Source organism: Heterodontus francisci, chromosome 38 (genome assembly GCF_036365525.1).
Source record: "Heterodontus francisci isolate sHetFra1 chromosome 38, sHetFra1.hap1, whole genome shotgun sequence".
NCBI classification, from domain to species: domain Eukaryota; kingdom Metazoa; phylum Chordata; class Chondrichthyes; order Heterodontiformes; family Heterodontidae; genus Heterodontus; species Heterodontus francisci.
Genome location: NC_090408.1, coordinates 23,967,923 through 23,989,282, shown reverse-complemented (window position 1 = coordinate 23,989,282; position 21,360 = coordinate 23,967,923). Strand labels below are relative to the sequence as shown.

Here is a 21,360-nt window from a genome sequence, read left to right as displayed (position 1 = left end):
CAGGTCAGTCCCATACCTTGATGAAGTTCCTTGTTCTGTACCTTTAAGATTTAATCAGCACAGTAGGTAGTTATTTCCTGATACATCAATATAGGTTACTTTTTTCTCATATTGTAGCTCCTGTCTCTGTAAACAAAAGGTATAGTCATTTTCCCAGGATGGTATTTAATGGTTAACTTCTAATCATGGATTATTTGCAGGTACAGCTGGCAATATATTTACTGAAGACTCTAAGGAAAAAATCATACCAGCTCCTCGTTCAGCTGGCAATATTCTGATACACTTCACGCCACGAATTTTTCCGACTGCACTGAGAGAATCTCTTGTTGCTGAGGAAGAAGAAGTAAGGATTTTGTAAAAATGAATACATTTCTTCAAACATATACTGTAATTAACTAAGAGATTGTTTCTATACTTGTGGATTTATTAAAAAAAGTGTTATTTATAAATTGTTAATTCTGTTCATTTGGCAGCTCACATAATTGGTTAAAATATCAATCTGGAAATGAGAAATAAAAACAAAAAGTGCTGGAAATACTCAGCAGGGCTGGCAGCATCTGTGGAGAGAGAAGTAGAGTTAACGTTTCAGGTCTGTGACCTTTGCTGCGGAGTATTTCCAGTACTTTTTGTTTTTATTTCAGATTTCCAGCATCTGCAGTATTTTGCTTTTATTAATCTGGAAATGAGTTTCAAATTGGATACATTGCAAGGAGATTATGGTTGTTTCCTATTGATTTCTGTAAAGTCTGTTGTTTGGAGACTAGGTAGAGGAAAATGAAGCATCTCTGAGTTTTTCTAATTGATTCTTTTACAATTTGGTCACCTTTTTCTCCCCTTTGTAGACGCTCATGCACTTACATACAGTTCCCCATCTGCAGCATGAATAGGCAGGTCGTTTTTGGTCTTCTGCCAGTGCTAGTTTGTTACGGTTTGGAGGAGGTGTGCAGGAGTGCCATGATTAAACTTGCACTCAAAATTTTCTCTGATTCATTTCATGTCTCACTTCTGCTCATCATCTTCTTATTTTATTTATTTAGAGATACAGCACTGAAACAGACCCTTCGGTCCACCGAGTCTGTGCCGACCAACAACCACCCATTTATACTAATCCTATATTAATCCCATATTCCCTTCCACATCCCCACCTTCCCTCAATTCTCCTACCACCACTAGAGGCAATTTACCATGGGCAATTTACCGATCAACCTGCAAGTCTTTGGCTGTGGGAGGAAACCGGAGCACCCGGCGGAAACCCACGCGATCACAGGGAAAACTTGCAAACTCCGCACAGGCAGTACCCGGAACTGAACCCGGGTCGCTGGATCTGCGAGGCTGCGGTGCTAACCACTGCGCCACTGTGCCACCCATAAAGTGCTCCAAGTAAATTCTGGAACTTACTGTGTCAGGAATCCTGGATGTGATTCTCTGTGGTGCCATTGGTTGATGTGCTGGTTGCTGAAGGTTGTTACTTATTCTTTCATGGGATATGGACACTGCTGGCAAGGCTAGCATTTGTTGCCCATCCCTAATTAACCTTTAGAAGATGGTGGTGAGCTGCTGCAGTCCATGTGGTGTAGGTACATCCACTGTGCTGTTAGGGAGGGAATTCCAGGTTTTTGACCAAGCGACAGTGAAGGAATGGCGATATAGTTCCGTGAAGATGGTGTGTGTCTGGAGGGGAAATTGCAGGTGGTGGTGTTCCCATGCATCTGCTGCCCTTGTTCTTCTAAATGGAAGAGGTTGTAGGTTTGGAAGGTACTGTTGAAGGTGACTTGGCGAGTTGCTGCAGTGCATCTTGTAGATGGTACAAATTTCTGCCACTGTGCGCCCGTGGTGAAGGGAGTGAATGTTTAATATGGTGGATGGTGTGCCGATCAAACGGGCTGCTTTGTCCTGAATAATGTCGAGCTTCTTGAGTGTTGTTGGAGCTGCACTCATCCAGGTAAGTGGAGAGTATTCCATCACACTCCTGACTTGTGCCTTGTAGATTGTGGACAAGCTTTGGAGAGTTAGTAGATGAGTTACTCGCTGCAGAATTCCCAGTCTTTGACTTGCTCTTGCCCCCACAGTATTTATATGGCTTTTTGGTTTTTAACCTTGTGCTTTTGTCATGTATAAATTATGACAATAAAAATCCAGGATGCAATAAAACTGTACACTTAAAATACTACTTATAGGTTTGTATTTTTAGAATAAAGGTGTTAAGTTTATAAAGCAGTTCAGTATAGTGATCTTATATCTTAATTTTCCATTTTATGTTACACAGCACATGGACTAATGTTCTTCATCTGTTTACAGTGGTTAAGAAAACAGGCAGAAGCTAGACGAGCTAAAAATGCAAATATTCCTGACCTTAACGATCTGAAAGAAGAGGAAAAAAATCCAGACTGGCTGAAGGACAAAGGGAAGTAAGTAATGACAATATTTTTCAATCATTCATTTTAGTTTTAAAAAACTTCACGCCCTCAATAGCTCACAAGGTTTATCCACAGAGAACCTGAGCCTTACAGACCATAGAGATCTCAGATTTAATCCCCAGGCCATGTTGAATTAGCTGACTGATCTCACCTAGATTGACCAATAGGGAGGTTAGAGAGGGGAAAGCAAGCCTTGCCGGAAGTGCATGCATAAAGATTGGGTAAAGATGCGAATGCGCTCGGTTAGAATGTGGAATTCTCCATCACAAGCTGCTGTTGAAACCAAGCCTATAAACTCATATAAACAAGAATTAAGCTAATTGCTAGAAAAAGAGAGCTATTAAAGGGAATGGGGCATGAGCAGGAGAGTGAGATAGCTCATACAGCTGAGCCAAAATATTTTGATAAAGTGGTGACACTCAATGTCAAAACGCACACTTGAATAAAGGCCACTTAGATGATGTACTTCCGATGGGGAGTTTATAGGCTTAATTTCAACAGCAACTTGTTGCAGAGAATTCCATGTTCTAACCACCTCATTTTTCTAGATTCTGTAATTCTCCAGGAAGGGTTTAGTCAAGGCGAGGAGCAGTGCATGAGAAAGGGGATGAAAATAATCCTGCCCATTATTGCATTCCATTTAAACTTTATTTATGTCACATTGCATTCCTTCAGAGTGTGTTCTTTAAAGTCCAATATTTTTGTGTCATTGGGTAGATATTCAGCTTGTCCAGTAATGCAGAACATCACATCAACAGCCTGTTGTGTGCCCTGCCTCATATTCTGTTCCATTGGCTATTGACTTCCATTGAGCAGATGCTCAAACCCTCTCTATCACAGCACTCGCCCTGCTCTTCGGCATGGCTAACATGTCTGCATGTCAAATCCATTGATGTTCAGCTGAACTCAACGACTAGAATTATCACCGTACATTGTTATCAACCCCAACATCCTAGCTGCCTGTGCTTGCAAACGTTACACCATCACATCTACACCACAAATATGGAGTCTCCAGAGAGTAAACACAGTGACTCCTGACAACGCAGAGCATGCGCAGAGCAATTGCGGACGTCATCAACGCATGCAAGCATTTGCCAGCCTGCCAGTATGAATGCATGCAATTGCGCGCACGACATCACCATGCAATGAAGTCCTCCATTAGCCATTCACCGCTTAGCCGCTCCCTCCCACCATCCCTGCTTCAATCGTCGCTTCACCCCGCTCGATTTCCCCCCCCCACGCTGGTGCCTTCCCTCAGTCGCATGCTCCAGACCTTGCCACCGTTTCCCCCACTCCCCTGGGCCGATCGTTCCCTGCTCCTCGCTTCCCCACATCCCACTCTCTGGCTGCTCGCTCCCTGCTTACCCCCCCAGGCCACTCCTACTTTGCTCCGTCATCCCTCGTGGCCTGCCTTGATTCTTCGGGTGACGGAGAACGATCGAATGTGGGAGTGAGTGGCCGAGAGGAGGGAAGCAGCGTGGCCTGCACCTAGCAGCTGGAGGGGGGCGAGAAGCGGGGAGCAAGTGAGTGGCCAGAGAGCAGAGTTGGGTGGGGGGGAGGGAGGAGCGGGAAACGATCGGTCGAGGGGAGTTGGGGGAGGGGCAGTGGTGAGGTCTGGAGTGAACAGCTGAGGGGGGATGAAAGTGTCGAGGGCGGGAGCGAATCGCTGAGAGAGGGGAAGCTGGGAGGCCTGAGTGAGTGGCCGAGGGGTAGAGCGGCCAGTGTGACGTGAGCAATTGCAGGAGGGACTGTTGGGGGTGGGATGGAGATATCGATGGCAGCCATTGAGGGGATTTTCGGGTTGAATTTGTTTTTTGTTATAAATTGAGCAGCGCCATCTTTAATCCTGGCAGCTACCTGAAATATTGCAGACAGTGATGTTTCAGTAGAAGAGGCTGCATTTGCGCATGTGCTAGTACTATGCCACCTAGTGGTTGCGTTGTCAGCAAACGCAGCTGAGAATAAAAGCGACGTCAGCAAAGATGTACTGATCCAGACCAATATGACCAACCTACCTCAAATCTAGGAGGCCATTTTGGACTGTTGCTGAAGCCCTTCAACAATTTCCCCTCAGCCTTGATGACCGATGGCATAATGCTTGTTAGCACTGTGACATAGAAACAAAGAAACACTTACACTTCCTTTCACAACCTCCGAAGGCACTTCACAGCTAATTAAATATTTTTGAAGTGTAGTCACTGTTGTAATGTAGGAAATGCGGCAGCCAGTTTGCACACAACAAGGTCCCACAAACAACAGTGTGCGAATGATCAGATAATCTGTTTAAATCTCTCGGGGGAGGCGGTGGTGTAGTGGTAATCCAGAGCCCAGGCTAACACTCTGGGGACATGGGTTTGAATCCCACCATGGCAGATGGTGAAATTTGAATTCAATTGATATATCTGGAATTAAAAGCTAGTCTAATGGTGACCCTGAAACCATGTCAATTGTTGTAAAAACCCATCTGGTTCAGCAATGTCCTTTAGGGAAGGAAATCTGCTGTCTTTATGTGGTTTGGCCTACATGTGACTCCAGATCCACAGCAATGTGGTTGACTCTTAAATGCCCTCTGAAATGGCTGAAAGGGCATTTAGAGATGGGCAATAAATGCTGGCCTAGCCAACGACACCCACATCCTACAAACTCCTCTTCAATTAGTGCCATGGAAACTTTTACATTCCCCTGAGAGGCAGATGGGGCCTTGATGTGCTATCCGAAAGATGGCAGCTCCAACAGTCCCCCAATATCGCACTGCCTTGTCAGCCTAGATTTTGTGCTCAAGTCTCTGGACTAGGGCTTGAATCCACAGCCTTCTGACTCAGAAGCGGAAGTGCTACTAACTGGGTAAGGAATCAGTCCTGCACTACTCAAAACACTTACTCTTCTTTAGCTTTTCCTCTGTCATTTACTTAGTCTACTTAATTAAATTCCAGCCTTTTTACTGGTTTCTTTTGTGATCTGCAATAATATTTTCTTTTTCATCTGCTGTCTGGGTGGTTGGAACTTATTTTTCACTCAGAATTTGGATACTACAATTAGCCTGATTTTCCTTGGAAAAGTGTGCATAAGTGGGTGTCAGGTGAAGAAAGATCAGACTCAGCTGTGTAGCCCTCCACAATAAAATAGCTTCACTGTTTGGTCTCCACATAAAGATGTGGCACTTGGGCACCATGCAAAGATTTGCTTATTATGTATATATACTGAAAGACATTCTGGATGCTATCACATGCTGTTGACTATTAAACAATGACTAACTGCAGTGAGATATCACTAATTTATGGCAGTTATCACTTTATAAGCCTGTGAAAGCCTGATTAGCTTCTTTATAATAAACTATAAATCAAGTTGTTATGGTTGTTCAAATACTGTTTTTCTTTTTCAGCAAGCTGTTTGCATCAGGAGATTATCTTGCAGCTATTAATGCCTATAACCTGGGAATACAATTGAATAATAAACTTCCAGTCTTGTATCTGAACCGGGCTGCAAGCCACCTTAAACTAAGAAATTTACATAAAGCCATTGAAGACTCCTCCAAGGTTAGTTCATATCCGGTTTCTGGGAAATTAGTTAACATTAATTAATTAGATAAGGCAAAAATTAACCATAGTTCAGTTTTTCTTTACATTTGGGAATCTTCCTATGTCAACTCAGTTTTTGAATGTGGGTCAATCACAAAAATTAAGGATATCCCTAAACTTTCATCTGTTACTGAACAATATGAAATTGTAAATTTGTTATTAAGGTTGGTACACTTTCCTGTTTGATTATCTTGCCCATTTCTTTTACTTTATTTTCTTTTGTTGTGGAGCACATCACTTCCTGACTCAGAGGATAGAAAGGTGACTGACCCTTTCCCTCACCTCTGCCAGTGCAACTCACTAAATTGCAGGCAGCAAGAGCATCCACCCCCCAAAATGAAATGTACTCTTTAAATATGCAGATTGAGTTCTGATGATGTCACCAGGGCCTGATCTGCTATTTTAACCTATGGTCTGAATTGGTGAACAGTGGTTGCTTCCCCACGAGGTCAGAACTACCGGGAATAGAAGCCAAAGCCATAAGAGGCCTCATAATGTAAGTTTAATTTTTTGGGGGGTTTCCTTGTGGACCAACAGGAACACAAGTGTTTGTCCATGCTCCCCACTAGGCCACCTAGGGTGTCTCTTGCCCTGGGTTTCCCTTCCCAGAGTCCTGCTGACTACTTACCTTGTGCCAGGGACTGTTCCCGTGGGAACCTCTGAATGTACAATTCAAACAGCCAGGCAGCTGCTTCTTGCTAGCTTCCCTGTTCTTCTGCTCGGAAAGTGGCATGCTAATGAGACCTGGCTGTTGTAATGAGCTGAGCATCCCTGCTTCTGCTCATGGTTGGGCACACAGCTTGCTTTGCCATGCTCCCATCCAGGAGTAAAAATTGATTTGTCGGATGCAACAATAGCCTACAAAAAATAATGCTGATAATTTGTGTACTAGGATTAGCAAAACCATAAATGCATTTATGGTTACACTACAAATCTTTCCCCTGCCCAAATGATGTGTTTTACATAGCCATTTTTGTAAGTACTTTTGACATTTCAGTTTAGTTGCATAAAAATGCTAGGCTGGTATATGAAGCTTTACATTAAATCCCACCCCTTAGAAAATTTTTATATTTGATTTTTGAAACCTTAAAGGGGATCTAGTCTCTAACTTATAATATACCTTTCAAATTGTTTAAGTAATATGTTTATTCTTTCCATTAGGCACTTGATTTGTTAACTCCTGCTGTTCCAGACAATGCAAATAACAGACTGAAGGCCCATGTCAGAAGAGGGGCAGCATTTTGTGAACTGGAACTATATGTGGAGGGTAAGAAAACTTTTTAGTAGTTAAACACACAGAAATTATGGTAACATATAATTAGCAAATGTTAGACGTTGGAGCTAAAACTTGGATACATATGTTTTCCCTTTTCCAGCTTTTTCCTGCTTACTACTTCTTTCCTGAAATTAGTACTGTAACTTGTGAAGACCCATGTATGGCACTAGATAATAGAGCTTTTAAGTTATTCCGAACAAACTCCAGGCACGGTAACATACAGAACAAAGTGTGTTTAATAATAAATAGTAACTGCAGTCAGCAACACAACAGCACATAGTCGTTTGCATCTCCGTCTCTCTGTCTATCTCTGTCTCTATCAATTTTTTTCTCTCACTCTCTCACGCTTCCAGGTCATGCCTTATATACTCAATATCCCCCTCTCCCACTCCAAGGAGTGAGAGGAGACAAAGTTCACCTTTTCTCAACCCAGCTTGTCCATCTAAACCTTTACAAATTCGTGTGGAAACATGGATCTATGGGACTTATATGTGTGACCGTCAGTGTTGGTGGCCAATGCAATTTTGGGGCGTGTTATAACCAAGCTTCAACCTGCCATCATTGACGATCAACAGACACACACCCAGCAAGTATACAATATCTGCAACTGCTTGTTGATCGTGATCTGTAACCCTGACAAGTTTTTCTGCTTCCTAGCCTAGGGACACTGAAGCCAATTTGTAGCTCTCCACTGCTACCTCAGCTAAGAACATGCAACCCAGTACATTCTGGGAATTCAAACTGGACCCTTCCTGATCTTTATGGCTCAGTATGACATCCCAACAGTTTTGATTTATTCAGTGAATGCTACAAATTTATGCTCTGATAGGCCTTCAGGATTATGAAGCTGCTCTTAAGATAGACCCAAGCAACAAGACAATACAAGAAGATGCACAGAAGATACGTCAAGTGATTCAAGGAGCACCTCCAGATCCCTAAAAACAAAGTGAGAAATGTCAAAGATTTAATGACAGCATATTTCCACCTTTCATCCTTTAGTTAGGACACAGACATTATGTACAGGGGCAGCATCAAATCCAAAGCAACAATCCAAACTTTTTATTGATTTTCTAAAGAAAACCTGAATTTGGATCAGTTTGAACTGGAAGGTGCCTAGAACCTTTAAATAAGATACTGCTATGCATTAATTGTTGGTGCTATTGCACTTCCCTTTCTTTTCGAGGAGTAAAAGCATTTTCTGGTTCATGATAATCCTGTTGAGAACTGAGTATGTGGCATCACTAACATGGGAGACAGAATTTAATCATGTGTCTGCTTCACTAACCAGATTATAGAGCAGCTAAAACAGTTGTATTAGAGGGTCTTCACCTACTCTAGAAAGTCTCTAATCAAAACTGCAAATGACAGATGTACTCACCCACATGACCTTAGAATGGCTTCATCTCTGCTAAGAAATACTGCTATTTGAAGTTACATATTTGAGTCTCCAGTGGACCTTGTCTCAATATAGTGAAGCTGCATATAAAAACAAGAAATGCTGGAAATACTCAGCAGGTCTGGCAGCATCTGTGGAGAGAGAAGCAGAGTTAACATTTCAGATCAGAACCTGAAACGTTAACTCGGATTCTCTCTCCACAGATGCTGCCAGACCTGTTGAGTTTTTCCAGCATTTCTTGTTTTTATTTCAGATTTCCAGCATCTGCAGTATTTTGCTTTTATTTTAGTGAAGCTGCATACTCAGTTTCCAACTGGACTACCATGACTGTTCAGGAACTCATTCCTAAAAGTATCTGTGTGGAAGATAAAGACAAAATCAAGCTTAGCTGTGATACTTATGATAAAGTAATAGCCACTGACGTAAAGGCTGAACTTTAATGTGTAGGAGTGCCTGGGTTTGGGAGCAGGTATTGTTCAAAACTGTAGAAATGGACAGCGTGTTGGGAAACCGACTCCAACCCAACAACTTCCACATTTCACTGCAGCATGTAAGTCTGCGTGCGGACAACCCCTTGGGAAAGGCTGGTTGTCAATTTCAAAACATTAATCAGTCAATTACAGCAATATTAACATGGCTTTTGCAATTAGCTGTAGGTCTAAGGGTTTCCCAGGCTTCCTGGGACTTGCCAGTGAAAGAAAGGTGAGTACTTAGCAGCAATTGGGGGGCTGAAGACGTGACCGAGAAATAGCTGCTTTCTTGCCTGTTTGTGTCAAAGGCTTTGTTCACAGTACTTGTGCTGAGAGGTAACTTTGGAGGTTTGTAAGTCTGATCTGCACTTTGGAGCTCTGAGCTACTAGATCAGTATGGGTGCTTCTTGTGCTGTGTTACTTTGGACCTCAGATGAGGACCAAGATAACCAACAGCAGCAGGAGCAGAACCAGGGCTAGCTGGAGAAGCAACAGCCTGCTCCTCGGATCTGTAGCTCCACAGGAGAGAGGTGATCAGCAGAAATGTGCAGCTTGCAGGAGGATGTACCCATCACACAGGATCCATAGGCAGAGTTCCAACATACAACAGTATCTCAGGAGGTTGAGAGTCTCGTGTCAGGTGGTGGCAGACATTTCGAGCCTGCTGGAACAAGACCCGCTAAGAGAACCTGGTGGCTATGCTTTATTACTGCCCTCAACTTTTGCCTCTGGATCCTTCCTGAGCTCTGCTGGAGGCATTTGCAGGATCCTGTTGTCATTGATCCATAAATGTGTAAGACAGGTAACTGATGGCTTGTTTGCAGGGCAGGCGATTATGTCAACTTTTGCCTGTGAGGATGCCATTAGATTTATCGGGTCATGTTCAATGTTCTGGCTGACTTCCCACAGGTGCAGGGCATCATCGACTCCACACATGTGGCAGTTAATGCACCACCAGATCACCCAGGAATATTCATCAACTGCAAAGACATTCATTGCATCAATGTGCAGCTGGTGTGCAACCGCAGAAAGATCTTTTTGCAGGAGTGCGCATGACTCTTGGGATCTGTCTTGATGCTTTCGACCTGCAGCAGTTCACCCTCCCTGATCTCTTTGCACCTGAAAGCAGACTTGCTGGCTGCCTGCTGGGAGACATGGAATACCCACTTAAATGTGGCTGATGATACCTGGGAGAAACCCAACCAGTGAGGCCCAGGAGTGATACAATGAAAGCTATACAACAACTAGATGTTTCATTGAGTAAGGCACTGACATGCTGAAGATGCGCTTTAGATGATTGAACAGATCTGGAGGTACCCTTTAGTATGCAACAACCAGGGTCTCCAGAATAGTTGTGGTGTGCTGTGCTTTGCACAACATTGCACAGCAGCGAGATTTGGACCTGGAGGAGAAACATGGTGCAGAGCACAGAGCCTCTTCAGATGATTTTGAGGAGGAGGCTGAACATGATGCAGCCAAAGCACCAGCAGCAACACACATTGCTGCCCGGGATGCCCCCGTTATTGTGAGGTTCACTTAAGTTCCACTAGTCCATCCATCTGAAAACCACATGCAAAGCCACTACCCCACCCAGCCACCCTGCCACCAATTCCCCCAACAAAAGGCAGTCCTACAAACAACCAAGCATCCCTTGCACAGGCCCCTATTGCTCAGTGTCAATTCATGTCTTACTATTCCTCACAAGTGAAAAGATCTCTTGCCAGACAGCAACCAAAAATGGGCAAGATGGGAAAGTGGTGGAAAGAAATAATATTTATGCGGCTCAAAAATAAAACTGAAAGTTACCAATCTAACATTGTGTAACACACCCATGTGCGTACCCTGATGCAATTATAAATTGTTACTCTTCCTCTTCTTAGTTCTTCAACATGGTGCAACCCTTATAGCTTCAGCAGAGGTAGAGGCAGGCTGTTCAAATCACTGCTCTGATTACTGAGATGCTCTCGGCCAGGGGTCTGCAAACTGTGGCTCTGGAGCTGCATGCAGCTCTTTAACATCTCATTTGCACTCCTTACCTTTTCCAGTTAGATTGGATTATCATGAAAAAAGCCTAAAAAAAAATCAAGTCAAGCAAAGTAAGAGCTGTGTTTTATTGTGGGGATAAAAGGCTATTCATTATGTTGCACTTTCTGGTTTCAGATGATTATTTTAGCGAGAAACATCATCATCCTCTAAGTGAACATGTTTGAGTGGTATAGTTACACCATGTTTATAGATAATGCCTTGGGTTTGAGGGACAGGCTTTATGATTACGACCATTATTGTTTTTAACATAGCTGAGATGATAAATTATTCTGAATGTGCTATTGGAAGCTTTATTTTTATCACCAGGACCAATTCTATGCATCTTACGTTAGCGTTTGTTTAGAGATGACTCTACTGACAAAATTATAGTAAAATTCCATTTATCACAAGATTTGTTATAAAAACACAAAGACAAAACGCATTCTTTCAGTTTTATATGTAAGTTTCTTATTACTTTTTTTATTCAAAGTGGAAATGTGCTGTTTTTCTATTAAATTAAAATGGTTCAACATTTGTACATTTTCTTTTCGAACATGCTTATACATAATTCATGCAAATTGACGCATAAAACCTGAACATGCATGTACTGGAGAAACAAAGAAAAAGTTTTTTAAAAAGGTGCAAAAAGCGATAATTCAGAGTTATGTCTATTTTAATGCTATTTTTTTCTATTGATACATAAATTCAATACATGCATTTTACCTATATAACCAAACTATGCATTCTACCGGAGACACTTGGCAATTTGTCATGCGTTTGGTTTAGAAAAGGCAAATTGTCATCTTGTGGCTCCCAATAGATTTTATTTTAGGCATTTTGTTTTTAAAAAGGCTCTTCAGGTTAAAAAAAAAGGTTGCTGACCCTTGCTCTAGGCTGACCTCCTCAAAGTTTTGTAGCCCATGAGGGCTCTGATAAAGACTGCTCCATCTGCACCTGTGGAAGGATGGACTGGGCCATGGGGACATGAGGCAACATGTGGTGTACTCACTGAGGGGGATAGTGGGGGAAATGTGTGAAAAGTGGAAGTGCTTTGAGCCAAGTTCCCACTTCCATGCCCCTTTCACCATCATCCTCATGGCTCACCCACACTTCCCTGCCAGCCAGTTTTATGCATCTTATTTAAGCTGGCATTCATAGGGCTAGATTTTATTCCCAGCCCAATGTTGGGTTCCGTGGGGGGGCTCCCGGAAAATCAGAGCACCGCTCTGTAGCAGCCGCTCCGCCGCTCTGTAGCAGCCGCTCCGCCGCTCTGTGACGGGACCCAACATAGCATATTTAAATAACTCATTTGCATGAATTAAAATATAAATCACAGTGGTCTTACCTTCAGTTCCCAATCCTTAGTGTGACGAGTGGCACTCGGGCGTCTTCACATTCCCATCCAGGGAAAACTGGCGCGTCAGAGGTAGGGAAGGGGTGAACTCTGCACTGTGATGGGTTGGGGGGGGAAGGGGTGAACTCTGCGTTATGGTGTACTGTTTGTAGGGATGATAGCCTTTTAAAATGGCACTAGCACCTGCTCCTTCAACAGGTGACACCATGAACGGCATCGCTAAGGCCACCCCCGCCACATGATTTGGGGTGGGGGGGTGTCGCCGTGAATATTTAAAATGCCAGCCTGCTGCTTAATCATGGCGGAATGACAGTGAAGATTCCGTGAGGGATGGCCGCCATGTTTCGTGCCGGCTGCAACTGCCAGCAGCGGGAATATATAATCCAGCCCATCGTGTGCAAGACGTTGTTTGATACCTCATTTGGTGCTCCATGCAGGTGGCCACTCTTTCCATGGATGAAGCATCACTGCAAAGGTCTGCGATATCTTGCCACTCTTGGTTGAGATGGACTCTTCCAATTTCTCTGCAAGTGTGAACAGTGTGGCTGGAACAGCTGCCAGTACATTGCCCATTCTTTGCTGCTGCTGCAGAAGTATCCTGTTCATGGACAGCCTCCGAAGTACAGGATCTGCATCCAGCCGAGCAGAGCTTGGAGTGTCCTGCTAGTATAAATGGGTGGTTGATGGTCGGCACAGACTCGGTAGGCCGAAGGGCCTGTGTCAGTGCTGTATCTCTCTATGACTCTATGACTCTATCTCCAATGTGGACTTTCCTCTACTGTCCCCGGTCTCTACCAACTGTTGTTACTCACCTGTAATGTGTGAGTCACCAGGTGAAAAACAACTGTCTGCCTTACTGGTCTCATTGAGGTGTGAGTATCTGAGCTGGCGCATGGTCTACAAAGCACACCCATAGAGGGAGTGGCCTCCAAAGCATCGTCTTGGACCACCTCCTGTGGGATGCTTGATGGCCCTGTGGGAGATTGAAGATAGGAATTATAACTGTCAAGGTAAGAAACAAAAACAGAAAATGCTGGAAATACTCAGCAGGTCAGACAGCATCTGACCTGAAATGATAACTCTGTTTCTATCTCCACAGATGCTGCCAGACCTGCTGAGCATTTCCAGCATTTTTGTTTTTGTTTCAGATTTCCAGCAACCTCAGTATTACCATCAGGGTAATAATTTTTTAAGTGATCATTATGCATATGGTCATATTTCACTTACTGCTCACATTAAATCTACATGCATGAGTGTTATATGCCACATGGCCTTGCGATATTTAATTCTGTCACCAGGTAGCTGGGAAGCCCCATCTCTGATGGCCAGGCACATTGAGACTCCACTCATGTTCAGTGCCTCCTCCGCTGCAGCTGGAAGGCCACCACCTGTTCTCTGCCTCTCCCTTGTGTTCTGTGCTCCCTTAGCAAGGAGGGAAAGAAGAGACCTATGAGTGAGAGTAATGGTATGTGTTGAACGAATGGATGGACAGTATTTGTTGAAGGTGACTGAGGGAGAGGCATGACATTACATGAAGCTGAGGTTAAGTGTCAGTGGTGGTTGGACAGATGGGGATGGGAGGAAGCACATAAAGAGGGTTAGGTGTACCTGCAGGGTAATTTGGTGTGAGGAGTGATGTGTTGTTGTAGGCTTGAGAAGGCAGAGTAAGGGGATTGGGTGATGCATGTCAGGATGTAGGTGAAGTGCCACTGTAAACTCTCCTGCCCTGCTTAGGTCATTGAATCCACAAGCATAGCACCTTGCTCCTGCTACTGACCTCATGGGGAAGCCTTCAGCCAAGCTTTCTTTGTTTCATTGGCAGACTTCTTCCTCCCGTCAGTAGCGAAGAGTATCCCCCTGGAGGCCCTTACAGCCTCCAGCATCACATCCAGGGAGGCATCACTAAAACAAGGCACAGCCTTTGAATGTCTGGATTCAATTCTACCAGTTCCTTCTGTTGTGCTCCCAACTCCAAAATTCATTAAATATCATGGTTGGAATGTTCCTTTTAAATATGTGATGTGAAATTGACTCATGCGGGCCATCATCATGCCCGCATATGCTAATTGGACGGAAAACCCAGAAATGGTGTGGTAGTGCAGTAGCTGGGTTTAAAAGCCACTGACAGACATGCTGCACTTCCGCCTTTCCCATGCTTTAATGTCCCCCACCCACTCCTAGCACATTGGGAACACAAGAGCACAAGAAATAGGAGCAGAAGTAGACCATATGGCCCATCGAGCCTGCTCCGCCATTCAGTACAATCATGGCTGATCTTGGGCTTCAATTCCACTTTCTTGCCCGCTCCCCATCTCCCTTGATTCCCTGTGAGACCAAAAATCTATTTATCCCAGCCTTAAATGTATTCAATGATAAAGCATCCACAACCCTCTGGGATAGAGAATTCCAAAGATTCACAACCCTTTGAGTGTAGTAGTTTCTCCTCATCTCAGTCCAGAATGATTAACCCTTTATCCTGTGTCCCCATGTTCTAGATTCCCTGACCAATGGGAACAATCTTTCAGCTTCTACCCTATCAAGTGCTTTCAGAATCTTGCATATCTCAATTAGATCGCCTCTCATTCTTCTAAACTGCAGAGAATATAAGCCCAATTTACTCAGCCTCTCATCATAGGACAACCCCTCATCCCAGGGGTTTAGTAATTTAGTAAATCTTGGCTGCACTGCCTCCAGTGCAAGTATATCCTTTCTTAAATGTGGAGACCAAAACTGCACACAGTATTCCAAGTACAGTCTCACCAAAGCCCTGTACAATTTTAGTAAGACCTCTTAATTCCTGTACTCCAATCCCCTTGCAATAAAGGCCAGCACAACATTTGCCTTCCTAATAGCCTGCTGCACCTGCATGTTAACTTTGTGCATTCCTTGTATGAGTACCCACAGGTCTCTCTGAACATCAACACTTACCAGTTTCACACCTTTTAAAAACTATTCTGCTTTTCTATTTTTATGACCAAAGTGAACAACTTGACACTTCCCTACATTATACTCCATTTGCCATCTTGTTGCCCACTCACTTAACCTGTCTATATCTCTTTGCAGCCTCTCTACATCCTCCCCACAGCTTACCTTTCCACCGAGCTTTGTATCATCAGAACTTAAAATCCAGCCTGAAGTTTCAGAGACCTGCTGAAATGTACCCCAGCAGAAGTTGCCACTTTCAGGATAAGTTAGGGATAGAAAAGGTACCGAGGGAAGGAGGTGTAATTTTAAATCATCATCAAAATAGGACTGCTTCTTACTTTGTCGTCATCAAAAATAAGTTTTTTGAGAATAAGCCAAGATTTTTTTAAAAATTCAATTTCATAGCCTTTCATGGACCCTACATGTTTTGAATATGACTCTTCACTATTGCACAAAGAATGAAGGAGTTATTGTAAGTTGCATTTTAAGCAATCTTACTATGAATACTAGTTCAGCACACTCCATTTAAAATACGTTAGGACCAAACAAGAGTTAAAGTTTTTGTTCCGAAGAAGGGTCACTGACCCGAAACGTTAACTCTGCTTCTCTTTCCACAGATGCTGCCAGACCTGCTGAGTGAATCCAGCATTTCTTGTTTTTGTTAAAGTTTTTGTATTGTCCTGCTACAGCTGCTTAGATACCATAATGCTGCATATGCAATTTCAGACAGACAGTACTACTTTTGTAACTGCTTGCGGACTGAGCGGAGGTTTAGTTTAGTTTAGAGATACAGCACTGAAACAGGCCCTTCGGCCCACCGAGTCTGTGCCGACCATCAACCACCCATTTATACTAATCCTACACTCATCCCATATTCCTACCACAACCTCACCTGTCCCTATATTTCCCTACCACCTACCTATACTAGGGGCAATTTATAATGGCCAATTAACCTATCAACCTGCAAGTCTTTGGCATGTGGGAGGAAACCCACGCAGACACAGGGAGAACTTGCACACTCCACACAGGCAGTGCCCAGAATTGAACCTGGGTCGCTGGAGCTGTGAGGCTGCGGTGCTAACCACTGCGCCACTGTGCCGCCCGAATGTCACAATGTGGTCTCCTCTACATTGGGGAGACCAAGCGCTGACTGGGTGACCGTTTTGCGGAACACCTCCACTCAGTCCGCAAGCAGGACCCTGAGCTTCTGGTTGCTTGCCATTTCAACACTCCCCCCTGCTCTCATGCTCACATCTCTGTCCTGGGATTGCTGCAGTGTTCCAGTAAACATCAACGCAAGCTCGAGGAACAGCATCTCATCTAACGATTAGGCACACTACAGCCTGCCGGACTGAACATTGATTTCATTAATTTCAGAGCATGACAGCCCCCCATTTTACTTTCAATTTTAGTTGTTTTTTCTTTTTTCTTCTTTTTTTCTTTTTTACAACCTTTTTGCATTTATTTCATTTCATCTTTTTTCATGTTTGCACTTGCTGCTGTTCAATATTCAGTCCGTTAACACCTATTCTGTATTAATGCTTTGTCTTTCAACATACCATTAACATATTGTTTGCCTTTGTTCCATGACCTTTTGGTCAGCTATGTGGCCTTGTCCAATCTACACCTTCTCCTTTGTTATCTCTTGCCCCACCCCTGCCCCACTTGCTTATAACCTTTGACATTTTTAATATTTGTCAGTTCCGAAGAAGGGTCACTGACCCGAAACGTTAACTCTGCTTCTCTTTCCACAGATGCTGCCAGACCTGCTGAGTGGTTCCAGCATTTCTTGTTTTTATTTCAGATTTCCAGCATCCGCAATATTTTGCTTTTATTTGGAACTGCCATAGCTGTTCTGTTAAAGATGTTTTTAAACTTGAAGTTTTAATTGAATAGCGGAATTAGACTAGAAGACAGGTGCTAAGGGGATTGTGGGAATATAGAAAGGAGAAAAGTAAAAATATTTAAAGAGGACAGAAAAAAAACGAATCCAACAGTAGCCCATGTTTTCAATATCACAGAAATGCACAACAAAAGAAGAAATCTGGTGACAAGCCAGGAGAGAAAGAGATTCAGGACAAACAGCTGAAGACATAGACAGGAGGTAGAACCAGTACTATAGAAGAAGTCACAACATTGACATAAAACTGCTGCTGGACTAAGGTGATCAGATTGTATTCTGAAAGAATCTAATAAACATTGGCAGGCACTGTATTATGATTAATCATTACCATCTTATTTTTAAAAAACGTCCAAAATATGTAATGTGGTAATTTAAATATAAATTTAATGTATTAAATTGAACTGAATCTAGTAAATGTTACATTTTGGTAATCTTGAACTAAACTGTTGGGCTTTAATTATTAAATTGGCCGATATTATCCTGCTTATTGTAGTTAAATACATAATTGTGTCTGTGAAGTCCCTGATACCTCAGAATAAGTACCTCAAGTAATGATGTACTGTATCGGTAGGTAGCTGAATGGAGCTTGATCTTTTAATTTGAATTGAGTTTATACTGGATGATTCAGAACAAGTTAAGTCAGCATTTTATACAGGAGCTTAGATAAATGTAAATTCTGATACTTCTCTTCCAGTAATATTCAGGCATATCTGAGACAGTTGCTAAATGATAACAATGAACATTCTGACTGCTGGTGAAGGCAGTAGTGTGTGAATTAGTTCTGGAATTTACATTTCATGACTGGATTGTCACACTTTCATTCTGTTGGACAGATATGCTGCCTGAGCAGAAAACCCTTCTCTAGTCTTCTTGTTTATCTTAAATAATGGAATAACTTAAACTCTCTTTACTTAGTAAAATTCAGGCATGATGTACTCTAAAACATCCAGGTTTGACAGATGCAAGATATACGAATTCACAGAAAAATGTTTTTCACATTTATAAGTGTGCGTAATAACTGTTAGATCATCAATCACCTTTCTAGTTGCTTTGCAGTTTGCTAGTATCTGTACAATGCTGCATAAAGTATCCAGGTTGGGCTTCATTTCTCTTTGTAGGCAAAGCTTCTTTCTTTTAAAATTTATTCCATGCAGATCAAGATCCCTGCCCTCATCAGCTGCATTTGGAGGTGACCTCAACCATTGCACACCCACTGAATACAAGTAACCAGACCCATAAATATAGGCAGTTTCAGGTCTGTTTGATTCAAGCACTACTGCGCCTAATGCTCTGCCTGAGTTTTGTGGGAAGGAGAGGGATAGAAACCCGGCCCCTGGTCTCTCATTGTACATGGGAAAACATAATTTATGGACCCCCATACCCAAAGTATACTGGCAAAGATGCACACAAAACTGAAAAAATGTAAGGCTTCTGAGGATGTTTTGCCTCTGCATTTCAAGCAATCTATCTGAAGCTGGAAACCAGAATATTAACCATGTTACAATGGGTTAATGGCTTGTAACTGTCAGATTATCTGACATAGAACAGCCTGTCCATTTGAACACTTGCCAACATTTGGAAATTACATTTTCATTTGATGAACGCTGTTCTTTTAATTCATTCATGGGATGTGGATGTCGCTGTCAAGGCCAGCATTTAATTCCCATCCTTATACAACAGCTTGCTAGGCAATTTCAGAGGGCAGTTAAGAGTCAACCACATTGTTGTGAGTCAGGAGTCACATGTAGGCCAGATTGGGTAAGGACCGCAGAATTCCTTCTGTAAAGGATATTAGCGAACTAGATGGGTCTTTAATGACAGTTCGGTAGTTTCATGGTTGCCATTACTGATACCACCTTTTTATTCCAGGTTTATTTAATTAACTGAATTTAAATTCTCAGCTGCTGTTGTGGTTCATAATTGAGTATATTGTAGTAATTCTAAAGCAAAATTTCAGGTGCTTTTCAGTGTTCTGCATGGTACAGAAAGGCATCCACATGGAGCCAATACAGGAGGAACACTAGACTACCATATCCCCAATTATCCATTAATGCTTTAATCAAACATCTTCTGCCATCATAAAGGGAATCCTTTAACATGTATTTAACATCCCTGTTTGGTACATAGCAATGGAATGTCTCTAGTCCACCATTTTGTATAGAACTTGAAATCAGGTGCAAAAGTACTAAAATTTAAATCAAAGGAATAGTGTAAGTCAAAATAAATGCCATTTTTCAAGCAATGAAATCTCCTGTTTGTAAAAGATGATCTTCAAAGAGATTGCTTTTACATCAATGGGATCCAGTGCTCGGTTAGTTTAGGTTCAATAAGCAGTATAGTTTCAAAAAAGGAAAGTATAGTAATGAACAACTGTAAGGTTGCATACAGGGTATTTGCCATATGTGTTCAGACAGCGTTCTTCATATTGTCTTGGGTAAATCTTGTTCAGATGGAAAGAAGGGGATAAGTGGGATGCCACATGCAGCATTGGGCAATATGGGACTAAATTGAACAGCTCTTTCAAAGAACTGGCACAGGCATGACAGGCCGAATGACCCCCCTCTGTGCTGTAAGATTCAATGATTCTATAATACTGAATAAAATGCAGTTGGGCATTGTATGGGGTGATTGCTAATGCACTGCGGGCCATGGGGTACCTAGTTAAAGATTTGATCTATGAGAAGTCTCTTGTAGCCTGCACAGGTCCTTCTGCAGTCAGTTTTTCTATGTCTTCATGCTGATGGGCCTTCTGGTTATAGTGGGCTTTGATTGTCCTGCATTGGCTCCCTGTGGATTTCTTTCTGTACCATCCAGAACACTGAAAGGCACCTGAAGTGCTGCTTTTGTATTCCTACAGCATACTCACTTATGAACCTTGAGGTAAGGTTAATTGGTATATCAAAGCTGTCTGATTCTTACACCCATATAACCTTTTTCAAATCGATTTGGTTTTGAGAATACACTGACCAACACAGAGGTATTTTATTGAACAGGAAGCTCCATAACAATTACAAAAGCATGTCTATGACCATCTGTAGTTTTTAAAAAATTCATTCATGGGATGTGGGCGTCACTGGCAAGGTCAGTATTTATTGTCCATCCTGAATGGTCCTTCAGATGGTGGTGGTGAGCCAACATCTTGAACGGCTGAAGTCAACATGGTTTAGATATACCCACAGTGATGTTAGGACGAGAGTTCCCAGGATTTTGACCCAGCGACAGTGAAGGAACGGCAATGTATTTCCAAGTCAGGATGGCCTATAAAGACTGGCTGTGGGGACATTTTTGATTACAGAATCACAGAATCATTACAGTGCAGAAGGAGGCCATTCGGCCCATCATGTCCGCACCGGCTTTCTGAAAAAGCAGCTCCCTCAGTTCCATTCCCCTGCCTTCTCCCCATAACCTTGCATATGCTTTCTGTTCATATAACTGTCTAATTCCCTTTTGAATGCTTCAATTGAACCTGCCTCCACCACGTTCTCAGGCAGCGCATTCCAGACCTTAACCACTCACTGCGTGAAAAAGTTTTTTCTCATGTCACTTTTGCTTCTCTTACCAAATACTTTGAATCTGAGCCCTCTTGTTCTCAATCCTTTCACGAGTGGGAACAATTTCTCTCTATCCACTCTGTCCAGACCCCTCATGATTTTGAATACCTCTATCAAATCACCTCTCAGCTTTCTCTTCTCCAAGGAAAACAGTCCTAACTTCTCCAATCTATCTTCATAACTGAAATTCCTCATCCCTAGAACCATTCTTGTGAATGTTTTCTGTACTCTCTTCAATGCCGTCACGTCTTTCTTCAAGTGCGGCACCCAGAATTGGATGCAATACTCCAGCTGAGGCAGAACTAGTGTCTTATACAAGTTCAACATAACTTCCTTGCTCTTGTGCTCTATGCCCCTATTAATAAAGCCCAGGATACTGTATGCTTTATTAACTGCTCTCTCAACCTGTCCCACCACCTTCAATGACTTATGTACATATATACCTAGGTCTCTCTGCTCCTGCAC

At 42.7% G+C, this 21,360-nt stretch overlaps 1 protein-coding gene across 4 annotated transcripts in view; it reads left to right on the top strand.

Annotated features, from left to right (window-relative positions):
- The window catches only part of dnaaf4 (dynein axonemal assembly factor 4), a 34,514-nt gene extending 16,807 nt beyond the window's left edge, over positions 1-17,707 (top strand). The window contains exons 5-10 of one of the 4 annotated variants that reach the window (XM_068017615.1): positions 201-343; positions 2,299-2,408; positions 5,800-5,953; positions 7,157-7,262; positions 8,101-8,217; positions 17,463-17,545. In XM_068017615.1, the coding sequence (XP_067873716.1) occupies positions 201-343; positions 2,299-2,408; positions 5,800-5,953; positions 7,157-7,262; positions 8,101-8,210 (623 nt within the window). In that variant the 3' untranslated portion in view covers positions 8,211-8,217; positions 17,463-17,545. The other 3 variants (XM_068017616.1, XM_068017614.1, XM_068017617.1) reach the window with 3 other exon arrangements.
- The last annotated feature ends 3,653 nt before the right edge of the window (positions 17,708-21,360 follow it).